The sequence below is a fragment of the Arvicanthis niloticus genome, chromosome 5 (assembly GCF_011762505.2).
Source record: "Arvicanthis niloticus isolate mArvNil1 chromosome 5, mArvNil1.pat.X, whole genome shotgun sequence".
NCBI lineage: Eukaryota > Metazoa > Chordata > Mammalia > Rodentia > Muridae > Arvicanthis > Arvicanthis niloticus.
The window spans coordinates 28,031,623-28,046,205 of NC_047662.1; the positions used below are offsets into that span (position 1 = coordinate 28,031,623).

The following is a 14,583-nucleotide window of genomic DNA, read 5'->3' on the forward strand; positions in this document are numbered from 1 at the left end:
ATTTAATGCAAAAGTCTTCAAATTTGACAAAAAAGTGCTTAAGCACACTGTAAAAAACTAATATTCCTAAAGAACACACTTTCAGGAAGGATACTAGACACAGTATGTACTTGTTTCTCTTATTCACAGGGGATATAAGACTCCCTAGTGGATGCCTGAAACACACACATGCACACACACACACACCCCACAAACACACACATACACACACACACACACTGCACATAATACTTAAACACAGAACACTTAAACATAATACACATATACACAATATATATACACACAACAAACTCACAACACCCCATAACACACTGCACAACACACATACACGCACAACATATATACACACAACACACATATACACACAACAAACATACAACATACCACACACGTACAACATACACAACACACATACAGAACATATACAGCACACATACATACACACATAAATGACACATACACACACCACGCACACACTTTCTCCTAAACATACATGCCTGTTGTGGCATTTAAACTATAAATTAGACATAGTAAAGATCAATAATAATAAAAGAAAGCCATAAACTGTAATAAAGTTATGTGAATCAGACATGGTATCTTAAACCTGTAACCTTAGCACTCAGGAGACTGAGATAAAAGAACTGTGAGTTCAACATCACCCATACTACTAAATGCAGGCCATCCTAAGTAATATAACAGATCCTGTCTCAAAAAATAAACATGGAGGTAACAAAAACAACGTGTGCCATTGTCTCTCTCAAAGTATCTCTATCCATTTCTCATTGCACTCTGCTAATATTTTGAGCTATGGCTGACCACAGTAACTGAAGCCATAACTTGAGGTAAACAGGAATTACTGTTATTGTGTATCTGGTTTAGCTAGATACACAAGCTTGATATGAATTTGAAGGAAGAATGCTCGGTACTCCAAGTTCTTTACATGCATTGTTATGTGATTCATAGCCAGAAGGAATAGCAGTTAGAAAGGAGTCAAACCCCGTGGAAACATTTGCTTCTGTTCTATTAAACTTTCTCATAGCAAAGCAGACAGAGACAAAATTTAATTCGTTGCTGTTTGGTGCATTTCTGGAGTGCTCCACTCCCCTTTCAGAGGTCATGACCTGATTTTATGGATGATTAGGTTGAGGCACAGAGATATTCTGCTCTGTTCAAGGCTGTGGGTACTGGGCTGGCTCTGAACTATCTTCTCAGCCTCCATGTCAGCAGAGGCTTCCGATAATCATCTGCCAGAACATATACATACACATACACATACACATACACATACACATACACATACACATATACATATATTTGTTGAACCTGATGAACCAGTTTGAAGACCTTCATCTTATCTTTTACTGAAAGCTATGTGTGTGTTGGGGTTCTTTTTCTCTCAGGGGAGGAATGGAGGTCATTTTTTTCTGGGAAAGTTTATTTGTCTTTTTTTCTTTGTTGCAGTACTGAGGATTGAACCCAGGGTCTTGCTTATGCTAAGCAAGCACTCTATAGTTGAGCTACATTTCCGTTCCTTAAGTGCTGTTTTCCCCTTCTCTGCATACAGAATGTCATCTATAAACATGTGGCAATATTGATGCACAAAACTATAGATAAAGTTATTATGTGGATTTCCCAAAAAGGCTCTAGAGACTTGTTTGAAAATATGCTTTAGGGTAAGATTTGGGCTAAGGAAAAGTTACAAAGGGACTCAACTTTTTTTTTTTTTTTAATTTTAGTTGAAGACAGGGTCTCACACTGTAGCCCAAGGTGACTTTGCTGACCTTGAACTCAAAACAATCCTCCTGCCTCGGCTTCCCAAATGGTGAGATTACAGGTATGAATTACCATGTCTGGCTTAACATTTTGAATTAATCTAGTTTTGAGACTTCACATAACAGCAATCTACTTACTTATTATCAATTAATGTGTTAAAGGAAAGAAGTACCCTTAAACCAGCTTGTTAGATAGTTAATTGTAGTTTTAAAAATTGTATCTTTTAACAGGTGGGGAAAAGTGGCAATGTCCCAGCAGGCACTACAGTGGATAGCACCATCACACATCCATCTGAGTTTGACTTTTACCTCTGTAGTCATGCAGGAATTCAGGTAATTTGGAAACTGGTCCAGATCTTTGACCTGATAGGAAAATATCTGCCAGCTCGGCAGCTAGCTGGAGTAGACTTGTCATTAAGTGCTGTACCAGCTTTGTTAACTGCTTTGCTTCAGGACTGCTATGCAGGGATCTACTTGTAGGTGTAGGGTGAGGTGGAAATACTGTTGAGCTTAATAATTAGATTTTAATTCCTCTTGTCTCTCAGGAAGCCACGTCCTGCTAGAAATACATTAATCCTAAAACTCTCCTTCCAGGGAACCAGCCGTCCTTCACATTACCAGGTCTTGTGGGATGACAACTGCTTCACTGCAGATGAACTACAGCTACTGACTTACCAGCTCTGTCACACCTACGTGAGGTGCACACGCTCAGTCTCCATTCCTGCCCCTGCATATTATGCCCGGCTTGTAGCATTCCGGGCAAGATATCATTTGGTGGATAAAGATCATGACAGGCAAGTTCCTCAATAAAAATCTCTTCCTGTTGTTGAAGCATGTTTTTAAAAACAAGCTATACAGAAAAACCCTTTAAAGATTTAAACCCCTTTTAAGGTTTAGCCTGCAAGGAAAAATTAAAACTGCATGAGGTTTTGAGAGCTTTTAATGTGACTTTTGGTCCAAGAAGTGCTCAAGCTTGTTTAAACTTGCGTCTCTAATAGAGTCTCATCTGGAGCTGCCTGTGGTTTTCACACAGAACTAACTGCATTTCAGTTCTGCTGAGGTCCCAGGAACCTCAAAAGGTGGTGGGCAAAGCACCCTGGCCCTAGTCAAAGTAGTCACAGACTATGTATTCCACTTTATGCATGAAGGAGTCCTACCTAGCTCATTTTGCTTCCAGTACAATCCAGAATTAACCAGAGAAAGTCAGGACTTATGGGGAAACAGAAGAGGTGACTGTCTTTATTACCAGATAGGGATCTCAAGAGACGCAGACATTTTGACCTGTTGCTGAGCTACTAATAAATGGCTAAACAAGCTCTTTGCATTAATTTTCTTTCCCAAATGGCCATTTGGGAAGTGTAGCAGTTTCTGGGCTCTTCCCCAAGTCTCAATTCAGTTGCTAAATAGTAGACATTCCGTTGCAAGGCTATGTCTGTAAGGGATTGAAAAATACACTATTGCAGAAAGCGCCCAGCTGTGACTTTACACTTTGCATTCTTTAATGTACACTCATTCATGCAATAGATTTATTTGGTATTATATGCCTAGTACTGTGCTAGGTACTAAAAACTGAGCCGAGATTAGTAAGCCATGCTTCTTGCCTGCAGGGACTTTATGTTTCCGTATGGAGGTGATAAAGGTGAATGTAAAACTGACAAATAGTCTGACTCACTGTAGATAACCATGCAGAGGGAACCAGAGGAAAGGTTGCTAGAAATTGTATAGCTGAGGGGGCAGGGCTTACAAAGGAAAGAGGCTTTTCCAGGCGGGGTGGGGGTTGGGGGGTGGGGGTGGGGGACAACAGCAGAGGTAAAGGAGAGAGAGCAAGTGACATTTTTGGATAGTAGTTAGTTTTCTTTGGCTGGAACACATTAAAAGGGAATAGTAGGCATAGGGTGGAAAATTGTGTTGGAGCAAGATTGTCTTTGCTAAATGTAAAAGCTGTCCCTGGGCTGCAGTGCTGTGAGTGGAGGGGCAGAGGGTGAAGTCAGAGATGACTAGGGTAACATCAGTATTCAAAGAGAAAAGTTGGGGGGCCATAGGTGTGGCTCATGGTGATTACAGTGCCCAGCACATGAAGCCCCAGAGAGAATCCTCAGCACTCAAAAAGGTATGGTTTGCCAGACCCTATGGCACAGGGTACCAAGATGTTTGTTTAGAACTTGTGAGCACTCTGCTAGGCCATAGACTCATTAATGTAGGAAACAGTGTTAGCAAGTAGGAACAAGGTTAAGCCAGGCATGGAGGTACACACATCAAAGGCAAGGGATCTCTGTGAGCTTGAGGTCAGTGAAGTCCACATAGTAAGATCCTATCTCAAAGGGGAAAAAAAAGGAGAAGGAAAAAGAAGGGGACGAGAAAGATATTCTTTTTTTTGAAGATTTCATTCCAGTAAAGAATACCTGAGAATACCTAGAAATTTCACAATTAACAATTTCCTTTCCATTGTGTCTAGTACTATAAAAGAAAAGCACAGTATTCTGTGAAAACATATTCTAGGTGACCCTGACCTGGACTTTGAAGTCAGAGAAGTTTCTAAGAGGGGCATGATGTGTAGTTGAAACTTGAAGAATGAGTAGAAACCAAACAGACAGAAGGGGCAGTGAAGTCCTTGCGTGGGTGCTATCAAACACTTGATTTTTGTGAACATTATTTAATTATTGCAACCATCCATTAAATAAGCTGTACTGTATTCAGTTGACAAAAGTGTCTAAGGAAACATAAATTGTTTGAGTAGCCCAGGGTTGAGCCAAGATGTTCTTGAATACAAGACTGTTTGTGCTGTTTGAAACACCGAAGTTTCAAGTAGTCTTCTGCTAATGCCTGGTTTCTTGTTTTGTTTTCCTTATAGTGTTGAAGGCAGTCACGTGTCAGGACAGAGCAACGGCCGGGATCCTCAGGCCTTGGCTAAGGCTGTGCAGATCCACCACGATACCCAACACACTATGTATTTTGCCTGAGAGTCTTGGAAAAGAACTCATCCAATTTGGCATCACACACATCCTCAAAATGTTTCAGATGCCTACTGCCTCTCTTAGTGCCACAGTGATTTCAGGTGGTCCCTACCAGCAGCTCAGAATAGTTGCACTGAATCTGTACTCTGCCACCCTGTCTGATGCATCAACAAAATTGAGCCTTTTTTTTTTTTTTTTTAAAGAAATAGATACTCATCGATTATGTTTTCTGATGCACTGGGCAGAATTTTTTACCTCAGTGTGCGAAGGCTGACCAGCCTTGACTTTCTAAAGGACTTTCCAAGAAAGGTCTCTATGGACTATTTTGCTAGCTGTGGTATTCACCGCATCTAGTCTTATAAGAGGAGTATTTCCCTTTTTTTTTTCTGTGTTCATTGGATGGAATGCTTAAGTGGGAGAGAGAAACCAAACAACCTGTATCATTTCTATGTAACTTTTTCATTGAATGGGTCCGTAGACTTCTTCATGGAGATCTTCGACTTCGCCACTGTAAATGCCTTTAAGGAGCATTAAGTTTTGAAAGTTTTACAGACCTCAGTGACCTTCACTGCTTTATCTTACTGATCTCGTTGGGCCTGCGCTGTGGAGTACAGGCTGCCCAGCAATTGCACTATACTTGGCTGCAGATTCGAACAGGCAGTCCCCTTACTTGGCTGGCTTTTGTGAATCTGTGACATAAGCAGGTGTGATGTATGTCACAAGGACAGATAACACTGCCATGGTAAAAAAGTACCCACATTCTCCATATTTGGAAAAAGAGAACTAGCTTTTAGTATTTTTCCACGTTTTGAAAAGTGCCCGTTTTATGCTGCTGTGTGGTGTGTTAGATCAAAATGATCTTTAAACTTCTCTCATAGAAAGTTAACTTTGGCAATAAGCATTTTTAAGGCCCCTGCCCTTTCTCCTCCTGACATAGTTTTCTAGATGAGATTTCAGTATGATTTTATCAACTATTTCTTATATATCATAACTGAGATATTCTGAAACCAGTTTATAAAGACACAGATTTCCATGTCCTTTTAAATAATTCTTTTTTAAAGACAAAACAAAATCTATTTTATAGTCACTATCCTGTCACTTAAAAGAAAAAAGAGAAAAGAAAAAGCTGGAACCAGGATGCTTTCTGATTGGTTAGGCTTTGCTGATGTATAAGGCAATTGAGAGGTACTGCACTTGAAAACAAAGTACCAGCCAGTAAAAAACTAGTTTCCTTGGGAATCAAGGCTGCGCACATAGCTGCTTACAGGACAGCCCAAAATGTGCTTGGTGGCTTTGCCTTTCTCTTCTTCAACTAAAATTCTGTAGAAGAAGTTGATTTTTTTTTTTTTCTTTTTTCTGCAGTAGATTCTGGATTCCCTCACAGGAAGACAGGACTCCTTTTCTTGTCCAAAGGGAGTTGATGTAAAGCAAGTATCAGTTAGGACATAGGGAAATATGTTCTGTATTTAGTGTAGATAATACTGTATAAAGGACAAGTGTTACATAGTCAAGGTAGTTCCACCCACGGTTTCCACTAACCTGGAAGGGCAAGGAGTGAAAGGTAAGAGGCTCTATGTAGAGCCTCACTCCTCATGGCTGAGGAGGGTGCTGGGGAAGAGACAGATGCAATATGCTAAAACCAAATTTCCAGTCTCTATGTAGAAACCATTGGTGGGAACACTGGATCAGATGGTAAAGGTGTTCGCTTGAACTCATTAGGTGGTCCAAGGTTCAGATCTGTTAGACGAGTCCTCTCGTAATCCCAGCAATATAAAGCACTGTTTCCCTTCAGTTGTTTCAACAAGTGTACAGATACATTAATGTTTATGTTTCCGTGTGCTGTCACTCAGCAGTGCCACCAGTGTTTGCTGAGACTGGTCTCTGAGAGAGTTTATGATGTCCATCTAATCCTATAGCACATGAGGATGGGTGCAGACCTCCTTAATCTCTGCAGAGAGAGGGAAGAAGCAAGTCCTGCGGCTGAAGCACAGCATAGGAGTGGAGAGACAGATGTCCGTTCCCTAAGATTTTCCTTTTCTGCAAATACCTCACTTGGATAATACAAATCAGGCCATGTTGCTGAAGGACTGACTGCCGCTTTTATTCACACCTGTTCAGGGAAAGCACAGAAAATACTCTGTAGCACAGACACTCTGGACTCAAGAGGAGAAAAAAAAAAAAAAAAAAAAAAAGGAAGCTTGCCTGGAGTCTGTGATGTGAAGAACTCTTGGGACCAGCAGCTTGCCTAGGCTCGCTTGTTAACAGCGCACAGAAGACTCTTGCCATCATCCAGCATGACGGAACAGTGAGCAGCAAGCTGTGTGCCCAGAAGCCCCAATCCATGTTTCTTCAGTTGGATTCTAGGTTTGCCCATGAACAATATGCCTGAAATACCACTGTCTGTCCTAGTATGCTGGGGTGAATCATTTGGAGCTGGAGGAAAAGCCAGGAGACCGACTCTTGTAGGAAGACGGTACCAATAAGGGTGAGATGCTGTTGTTCTGGACAAGTGGAAAGAAATACGGAAGAGTTAGAATTACTGGGGGAAAACTGAGGGGTGAGCAGTCAGGAGGCGATCACTGCAGAATCGGAACTGCAATAATACTATTGCAAGCAAACATGAATGCATAGTTTTAATTTAACTAGGGTTGGCAATTCAAATTGGTAACCCCCTCAAAACTGACTGAATTGTTATGCATGTGTCAATCAAAGGGAGGTGTGCATTCTCTAAGAAGTAGTGTTAGGCTGTTTGGTTCTTTTAAACACAGCCTATTTAGGTACTGTCATGTAGTGTGGAAGATTAGAACGACAGTTTGGGGCTAGGGAGCACAGGGCATTAAGAATGGGAAAGACCCAAATGTTGAACCAATTATGTTTTGTTGTTGTTAGTTGTTGAATCCTGAGGTGTTTATAAAGGGAAGCAACTGGCTTGATGCAGCTAGCACTCTGGGCAGGGGAACCACATTCATTCTTACTGTAAATTCTATGTGCTGCTTCCAAAGGCGATGATTTACAAGCAGGCATGTTCTAAATGATCTGTATCTTAGGATCTGGGGTCCAGCCCATAGTCTATATCAAAGCCTACCCACCTGGCTCAGCTACCGATTCCTTCCCATGGAAAAGGGCAATGCACTCTTTTAACCAGGCTCACCCTCTCTATGCCGCTGTGGTTATGCTCCATGGATATGCTCTAAGATTCTCTTGCTCGGTAGCAAAGTGGCTGATCTGCTTTCATTTTAAGAAAGCAGAGGTTAAGGGCATCCTAGTAATACTGCTTCAACTCCAAGAATTAAAGGGAAGATCTTTACTGGTCAACCATTTTCTTATCCCTTCCTAAAGACAAATTCATATTCTTTCTATGTCTACAGGCTGAAAATGTTTGTGTTTGTTCTTCTGACTAATGGTATATGATTAAACTTGTAATGTTTTAAAATGCATTTTAGTAATTTGGACTGGACGTTTGTCTCCAGTGATACGAGGTACTTTCTAAGCTATTAAGGAAGGGTTTGTATCCCTATGTGAGATAAGATAATGGTTGTTTAAATTTTGCAGAGGGTTTTGTTAATGTTCTTGGTTTTGGTTTGGGGGGTTTTTTGGCCTGCAGGGATATTTTGTGTTCATGTGTCCAAAAAGTGGGGAGGGGAATAAACTGGCATTCTTGTGCTAAAAGTTGTTTTTTTTTCATCAGTTGTATAATAAATATGGAATACACTGTAATGGCATCATACGTGGCTACTTTGAACAGTATCATCTATTTGAGAAATTGGACAAAAAAAGAGAAGTGTGTTTAATTTCCATGTCTCCCTATATTTAGGAACTGCATTTGGAAATTTTTGAAGGGCTCATAGAACACTTCACATACAGAAACTTTGACAATATGCATCAAGGTTCTAGGTGCTGCTCTCAATGGGAAGCTCTGGTTAAGTAATATCTTAAGGAAACATTAAGGTAATCCCAGAATTTAGGAGACTGAAGCAGGAAGATTATTTTGATTCTGAGTCTAGCCTGGGCCTTAGAGTGGGACCCTGCGTGTCAGTTACTCTTCTCTTTGGTGGGATAAAACAGAACAGGACCAGCAATGGCGTATGGGAGAATAGTTTTGGTTTTTTTCTTTGCGTATGGTTCTCGAAGGATGGCAGCAGGCCGCTTCAGTAGGAAGCTTAGAATCCACATCTTCAACCACAAACACCAAGCAGAAAGTAATCTGGAAATGACAAGGCCGCACGGAAACTTTTAAGGTCTGCTCCCAGTGATGACTTCCTTCAACAAGGCTGCACCTTCCCATAGCCTCTCTAAACAATGTCACCATCTTGGAGCCAATAATCCAGATGCCTGAACCCACGGGGGACATTTCTCAGTCAAACCACTATTCCATGTCTCACAGACAAGAAAACAAATAAAAACAAAAAAAGTCTCAAAAAGACACTGTGGCCAAATGCTTATATTTATGGCTAAATTCTCTAGAGTCTCCAGTCTCTTGACTTCTTTGCTTTGGGGGCAAGGTCACTCTGTGTAGGTCAGGCTGATCTTGAACTCACACTTCTCCTTCAGTCACCAGAGTGCCAAGATTACTGACATGAACTACCATGACCACCCAACTCATGATTTTCAAAAGTCTCCACAATCAAGAGTTATAACAAACAATAATGCAGAGATTTGCCCAATCTGAACTTTGTTCTCAGGGAATTTAGTTTGTCAGGAGAGAAAGCCCTGCATGCAACCCACTCCAGAGGTGGGAGTTTTTGCTTTTGGTTTTCCATCAGCACAATTTCTCCTCCTTACATGTCAGGTGTCAAACAAACATCACAAACGAGTGCAGTCTCCACTTACATACTTAGGGCACAGAGAGTTAGAATTTCTTCAGACAGCTCATTCTAGAATCTGGAAAGCATGCTCAGTGCGTAAAATGCCTGCCACCCAAACATGAGGACCAGAGTTCAGATCCCCAGAGCCCACTTCTAGGCCAGATGGACATGGAAACTGACCTGTAATTCAGCAGTTAGGTGGAGACAAGGAATTTCAGGAGCAAGCTGGTTAACTAAAAACTAGCCACATGGGTGGCTCTTTTTAGACCCTGCCTCAGTGAATAATGGGAAGAGTAACTCCCAATGTTAGCCTTGGGCCTCCACATGCACATACTGGCATACATGTGCACCCACACCTGTGAACTACATATATACATCACAGACACATGCAAAGCTGATGTTCTCTAGAAGCTAGTGGCAAGTTCTTACAAAGAATAAGGGATCGAATTAGAGGTATTTTCAAAAGAAAAAAAAAAGCAATTATAAATTTACCAAGCAAAAGAAGAAATGATTAGAACTGTTTCAGAAACGTTTTCAGAAGAGTTGGGTGTGGTGGTGCACATCTTTAATCCCAGCACTCGGTAAGCAGAGGCAATCGGTAGTAAGATCTCTGTGAATTTGAGGACAACTTACAGATGCTGGTTCTCTCCTTCCACCAGTATGATTCTTGGGAGTTGGCCTCAAATCATCAGCCTTAGCAGCAAACACTGTCACCCCACTGTGCCATCTTATTGGCCCAAGGAATACTTCTTAGAAGAACTGATGCGTTTATGAGGCAGAGGGATTGCTATGAGTTTTAAGCCCAACCTGATCTTCATAACAAGTTCTAGTCCAGCTTAAGCTGTCACTCTGAGAACCTTCATATAAATACAGTGATGAAAAATTATTCAGCCATGGAAAGAATGGCTGAGGGCTGGAGAGATGGCTCAGTGATTAAGAGCACTGACGTTCCTCCAGAAAAATCCAGGTTCAATTCCCAGCACCCACAAGATGGCTCACAGTCGTCTGTACCTCCAGTTCCAGGGGATTCTTTGCTTCCTTCTGGCAAGGGCGGGCGCCAGACATACATGCAGATGTACACATACACTCGGTGCACAAATATACACATATACTTGGTGCACAGACATACATGTAGACATACACATGACTTTTTTTTTAAATGGGTGAAATCCTGTCTTGTCGACAACATGGATGGGAGTGATGATCGACACGTTAAACAAGCCAAGCATAGAAAGGCAAGCACTGCATAATTTCATCTGCGTGCAGAATGTAAAATAGTTGTTCTAGAAGTAGAGTGGAATGGTGGCTACTAAGAGCAGGTTAGGGACTATCACCAGGTACAGAGGTACAGAGTTTCAGGTGGCTGGAATTAGCACAGGAGCTCTATTGTATAGTATGGTGGGTATTGGCTTATTTCTACTTGAAAGTCAACCTTTTAAGCATTCTTTACCACAAAGATGTCGAAACCAGAAGAGGGCTCCAAAATCCCTTGGAGCTTCAGTTACAGGAGGGTTGGTTGTGAGATGCCTAATGAGAGCCCTTGGGAATAGAACTCAGTCTCTCTGTAAGAACAGTGTATACTCTTAACAGCTGAACCATCTCTCAACCCGTACGTCCCCTACGATCACTTTTTTTTTTTTTTTAACCATAGTACAAGTGATTGAACTCCTGGCCTCCTCATGCTCTCCAAGCATGGTACCACCTCGATATAACCTCAGCCCAGTATTCTTAGATCTTAAGGGTTGGAGGTGATAAGGTTGGACAAGGGTCAGGAGTCAATTCTTTTCAGGACACGACTTGAATGGCATTTTAAGGAGTTTAGAAATGGTCTTAAATGCATTCTGTTCTGTGCTAGTTTTGCAGGCAAGAATACTGTGGAAGCTGGAAGTTGAAATTCTGCTAAGAGCCAGGCAGTGGTGGCGCATGCCTTTAATCCCAGCACTTGGGAGGCATAGGCAGGTGGATTTCTGAGTTCGAGGCCAGCCTGGTCTACAGAGTGAGTTCCAGGACAGCCAAGGCTACACAGAGAAACCCTGTCTCGAAAAACAAAACAAAACAAAACGAAAAGAAAAGAAATTCTGCTAAGAGAAGTTCAAGGTTTTTGTAATCTTTGCAAGCAAACACAGACTTGGGCAGTGTGAGGTGCAGTTAGAAGGAATAAGGAGATGAGATAGAAAAGTGGCTCAGCTTGGTGGCTGAGCAGATATAGAAAGGGAAAGGAGGTGGGTAGACACCTTAGGAAGATCCCAGCCTCTGCTCTGGGTAGATGGGTAAACAATAGTGTCACTAAGAGGAAGATCAGAGGGAAACAGCAGGTTTATGGGAAGGAGGAAGAGGGTACACTTAGTTCCAGGCAAGTTGGACTTGAGGGCCAGCTATTTGGACAGGAGAAAGAGACTGGACACATCAATATGCCAGTGCTGTTTGAAACCACTCAAATGTCCATGCAGATGAGACAAAACATGTGGAGCCTGGAGAAACACAGATGTTTAAAGGCAGACAAGGAAGAGTAAGGAAGAGACAGTGATAGAACTGGTTGTCCTAAAAACTGAGAGAAAAAAAGGATTTCTTGCCAGGCATAGTGCACACTTAAAATCCAAGCACTCAAGAAGCCGCAGCAGAAAGCTCACCACAAGTTCAAGGCCAGCCTGGTCTATGTAGTGAGTTCCAGCCCAGGAACCTAAATAGTGGAAGGAAAAAAAAAAAAAACAGCTTCCATAACTCGTAAATTGTCCTCTGACCTCTGCCCCCACACCACACACGCAGATAAATAGATAGATAGATGTTTAAAAGATTAAGTTAGAGCTATAAGTAGTCTCTTCTGTTTCTCAGCTTTTTTTGCTTACATGTGGGATCTTTCCCTCCACTTCCTTTACAGTCTCCCCCTATCACATGCTTTATTTCTGTCCAGTATTTCCTATTGTTCCTTCTCTCTATGCTTCTCCAGTGCACACCGCTGCTCAGACCTCTCCCATTCTGAAGACAAGAGCCACTTTCAACTTCATCCAATATCAGGTCTCATCACTTCCTTTTACACTTGGTTCTCTAGCTAGGTCTGTCCTAGAGACCCCCTTAGATCTCTTTGGTCATGATCTGCTCCCTCCAGCCTCAGATAGTGCTTTTTATCACAACTACTTCTAACCCCCTTGCTGCAAATTCCAATGGATGTTTTCAGATTTTGTGTTTCTTTCTTTACAGTACAGGGGTTTGAACCCATGGCCAACTTTACACATGGTAGGCAAGTGCTCTATGACTGAGCCACACTCAAACTCCTAGACCTTAAAAAAATTATTACACGTATTCACTTATACGTGAGCACCCGTACACATAAGCTTGCACAGTGGCACACGTGCCGAGTTAAAGGACAGCCTAAGCTGTAAACAAAACAACATAGCCACTGTCTTTAAACAATATTTAATTAATGAATTAATTTGTGTGTATGTGCACCTGCCTGAGTTTATGTGTACCATGTGCATGCAAGTGCCTGTGAAGGTCAGAAGAAGGCATCCGATCCTCCTTGAGACTAGAGTTATAGGCAGTTATGATCTACCATGTGGGTGCTTGGAATTGAACCTGGTTTCTCTGTAAGAGCAGTAAGCACTCTTAAATGCTAAGCCATCTCTCCAGCCCCCCAGTAGTCAAGCGATCTTGACTTGGTGGCATGCATAGGAATTTTGCTTGTTTTGAAATATATATAAAAGGAGCCTGCTGGTTTGGGCTCATTCCCTCAACCTTATGTCTCTGAGGTTTGCCTGTGTTCTTGCACATAACTGAAATGTGCTCATTTTTATTGCAGTGTGCTATACCACGTACAATACGACACTAACAAGATTTTAGTGACTTAGTTTTGCTTTACAGTCATTGTGTATGATGCTGCTGTGCTGGTCAGTTAGACACCAGCTAGAGTTGCCTGGGAAGAGGGAACTTCAATTGAGAAATTGCCTCCATCAGATTGACCTGTAACCATGCTTGTGGGCCCTTTTCTTGATCTATGATTGATGAGGGGAGAGCCCAGCCCACTGTGGGCAGTACCACATCCGAGCAGTTGGTCCTGGGTTGTTTAAGAAAGCAAACTGAGCAAGCCATAAGAGCAAGTCACTAAGCAGTGTTTCTCCATGGTTTCTGCTTCAGTTCCTGCCTCTAGGCTCCTGCCCTGCACTCTTGAGTTCTTCCCTTGCCCTCTCTCAATGGTAGATGGTGATCTGATCCTTTCCCAAGGATCTTTTTTGTCCAGGTCTTTATCACAGCAACAGAAAACAAACTAAGATAGAAATTGGTACCAGGATCAGAGGATATTGCTGTGACAGACCATGGTTTTTTTTTTTTTTGGGGGGGGGGGTTGGACGGATGTTGAAACTTTGGAGGGGGGATGAGGATAACATTTGAAATGTAAATGAAATATCCAATAAAAAATAAAATAGAACATGGTTTCTGAAATGTCAAAAAAAAAAAAAAAAGAAAAAAGAAAAAAAGAAAAAGAAACATCTGAGAAAGCCAGGCATGGTGATGTTCGCCTTTAATCCCAGCACTCAGGAAGCCTGGTCTACAAAGCGAGTCCAGGACAGCCAGGGCTCTGTTACACAGAGAAGTGCAACCTAGGGGAAAAAAACTGAGAAAGACTTTTTGTTGTTGTTGCTTGTTTCTTTTTGCTTTTTTTTTTTTTAAACCCTCTTCTCTCCTGAAGTGGATCTTCTGTTGGTCATGTGGAGTCTGAGGATGCTTTACTACAAGTCTTTTATTTATTCTATTCTCTTTAAAATTTCTTCCCATTCTCGGAGTCTTATTTAATAAATGCAGTATTTTTTTCATCAACTCTATAAATATAGGAACCATTTTTCTCCCTTACAGAAAATTAAGGTTTAGGGAGACCAGTTTAGTTGTCTAACATCAAGCCAAAGAATATTTATCTCATGTATATTATAAAACAAAATAAGGTAATAATCAGTCTTAGCCATAATTCTGCTTTCCCAGTGGACACAAAGAAAGCAAACATTATTTTTGTGTTATGTCTTATGCCTTTAACTTTTAAAGTCTTGCATGGATTCATTCCTA

At 41.5% G+C, this 14,583-nt stretch overlaps 1 protein-coding gene across 2 annotated transcripts in view; it reads left to right on the forward strand.

The window, feature by feature from the left end:
• The window catches only part of Ago4 (argonaute RISC component 4), a 42,890-nt gene extending 34,447 nt beyond the window's left edge, over window positions 1-8,443 (forward strand). Inside the window, exons 16-18 of one of the 2 annotated variants that reach the window (XM_034502999.2) lie at window positions 2,004-2,105; window positions 2,367-2,566; window positions 4,624-8,443. In XM_034502999.2, the coding sequence (XP_034358890.1) occupies window positions 2,004-2,105; window positions 2,367-2,566; window positions 4,624-4,732 (411 nt within the window). In that variant the 3' untranslated portion in view covers window positions 4,733-8,443. Of the gene's footprint in view, window positions 1-2,003; window positions 2,106-2,366; window positions 2,567-4,623 lie in introns of those variants that run through there. The other variant, XR_013110450.1, reaches the window with a different exon arrangement.
• The last annotated feature ends 6,140 nt before the right edge of the window (window positions 8,444-14,583 follow it).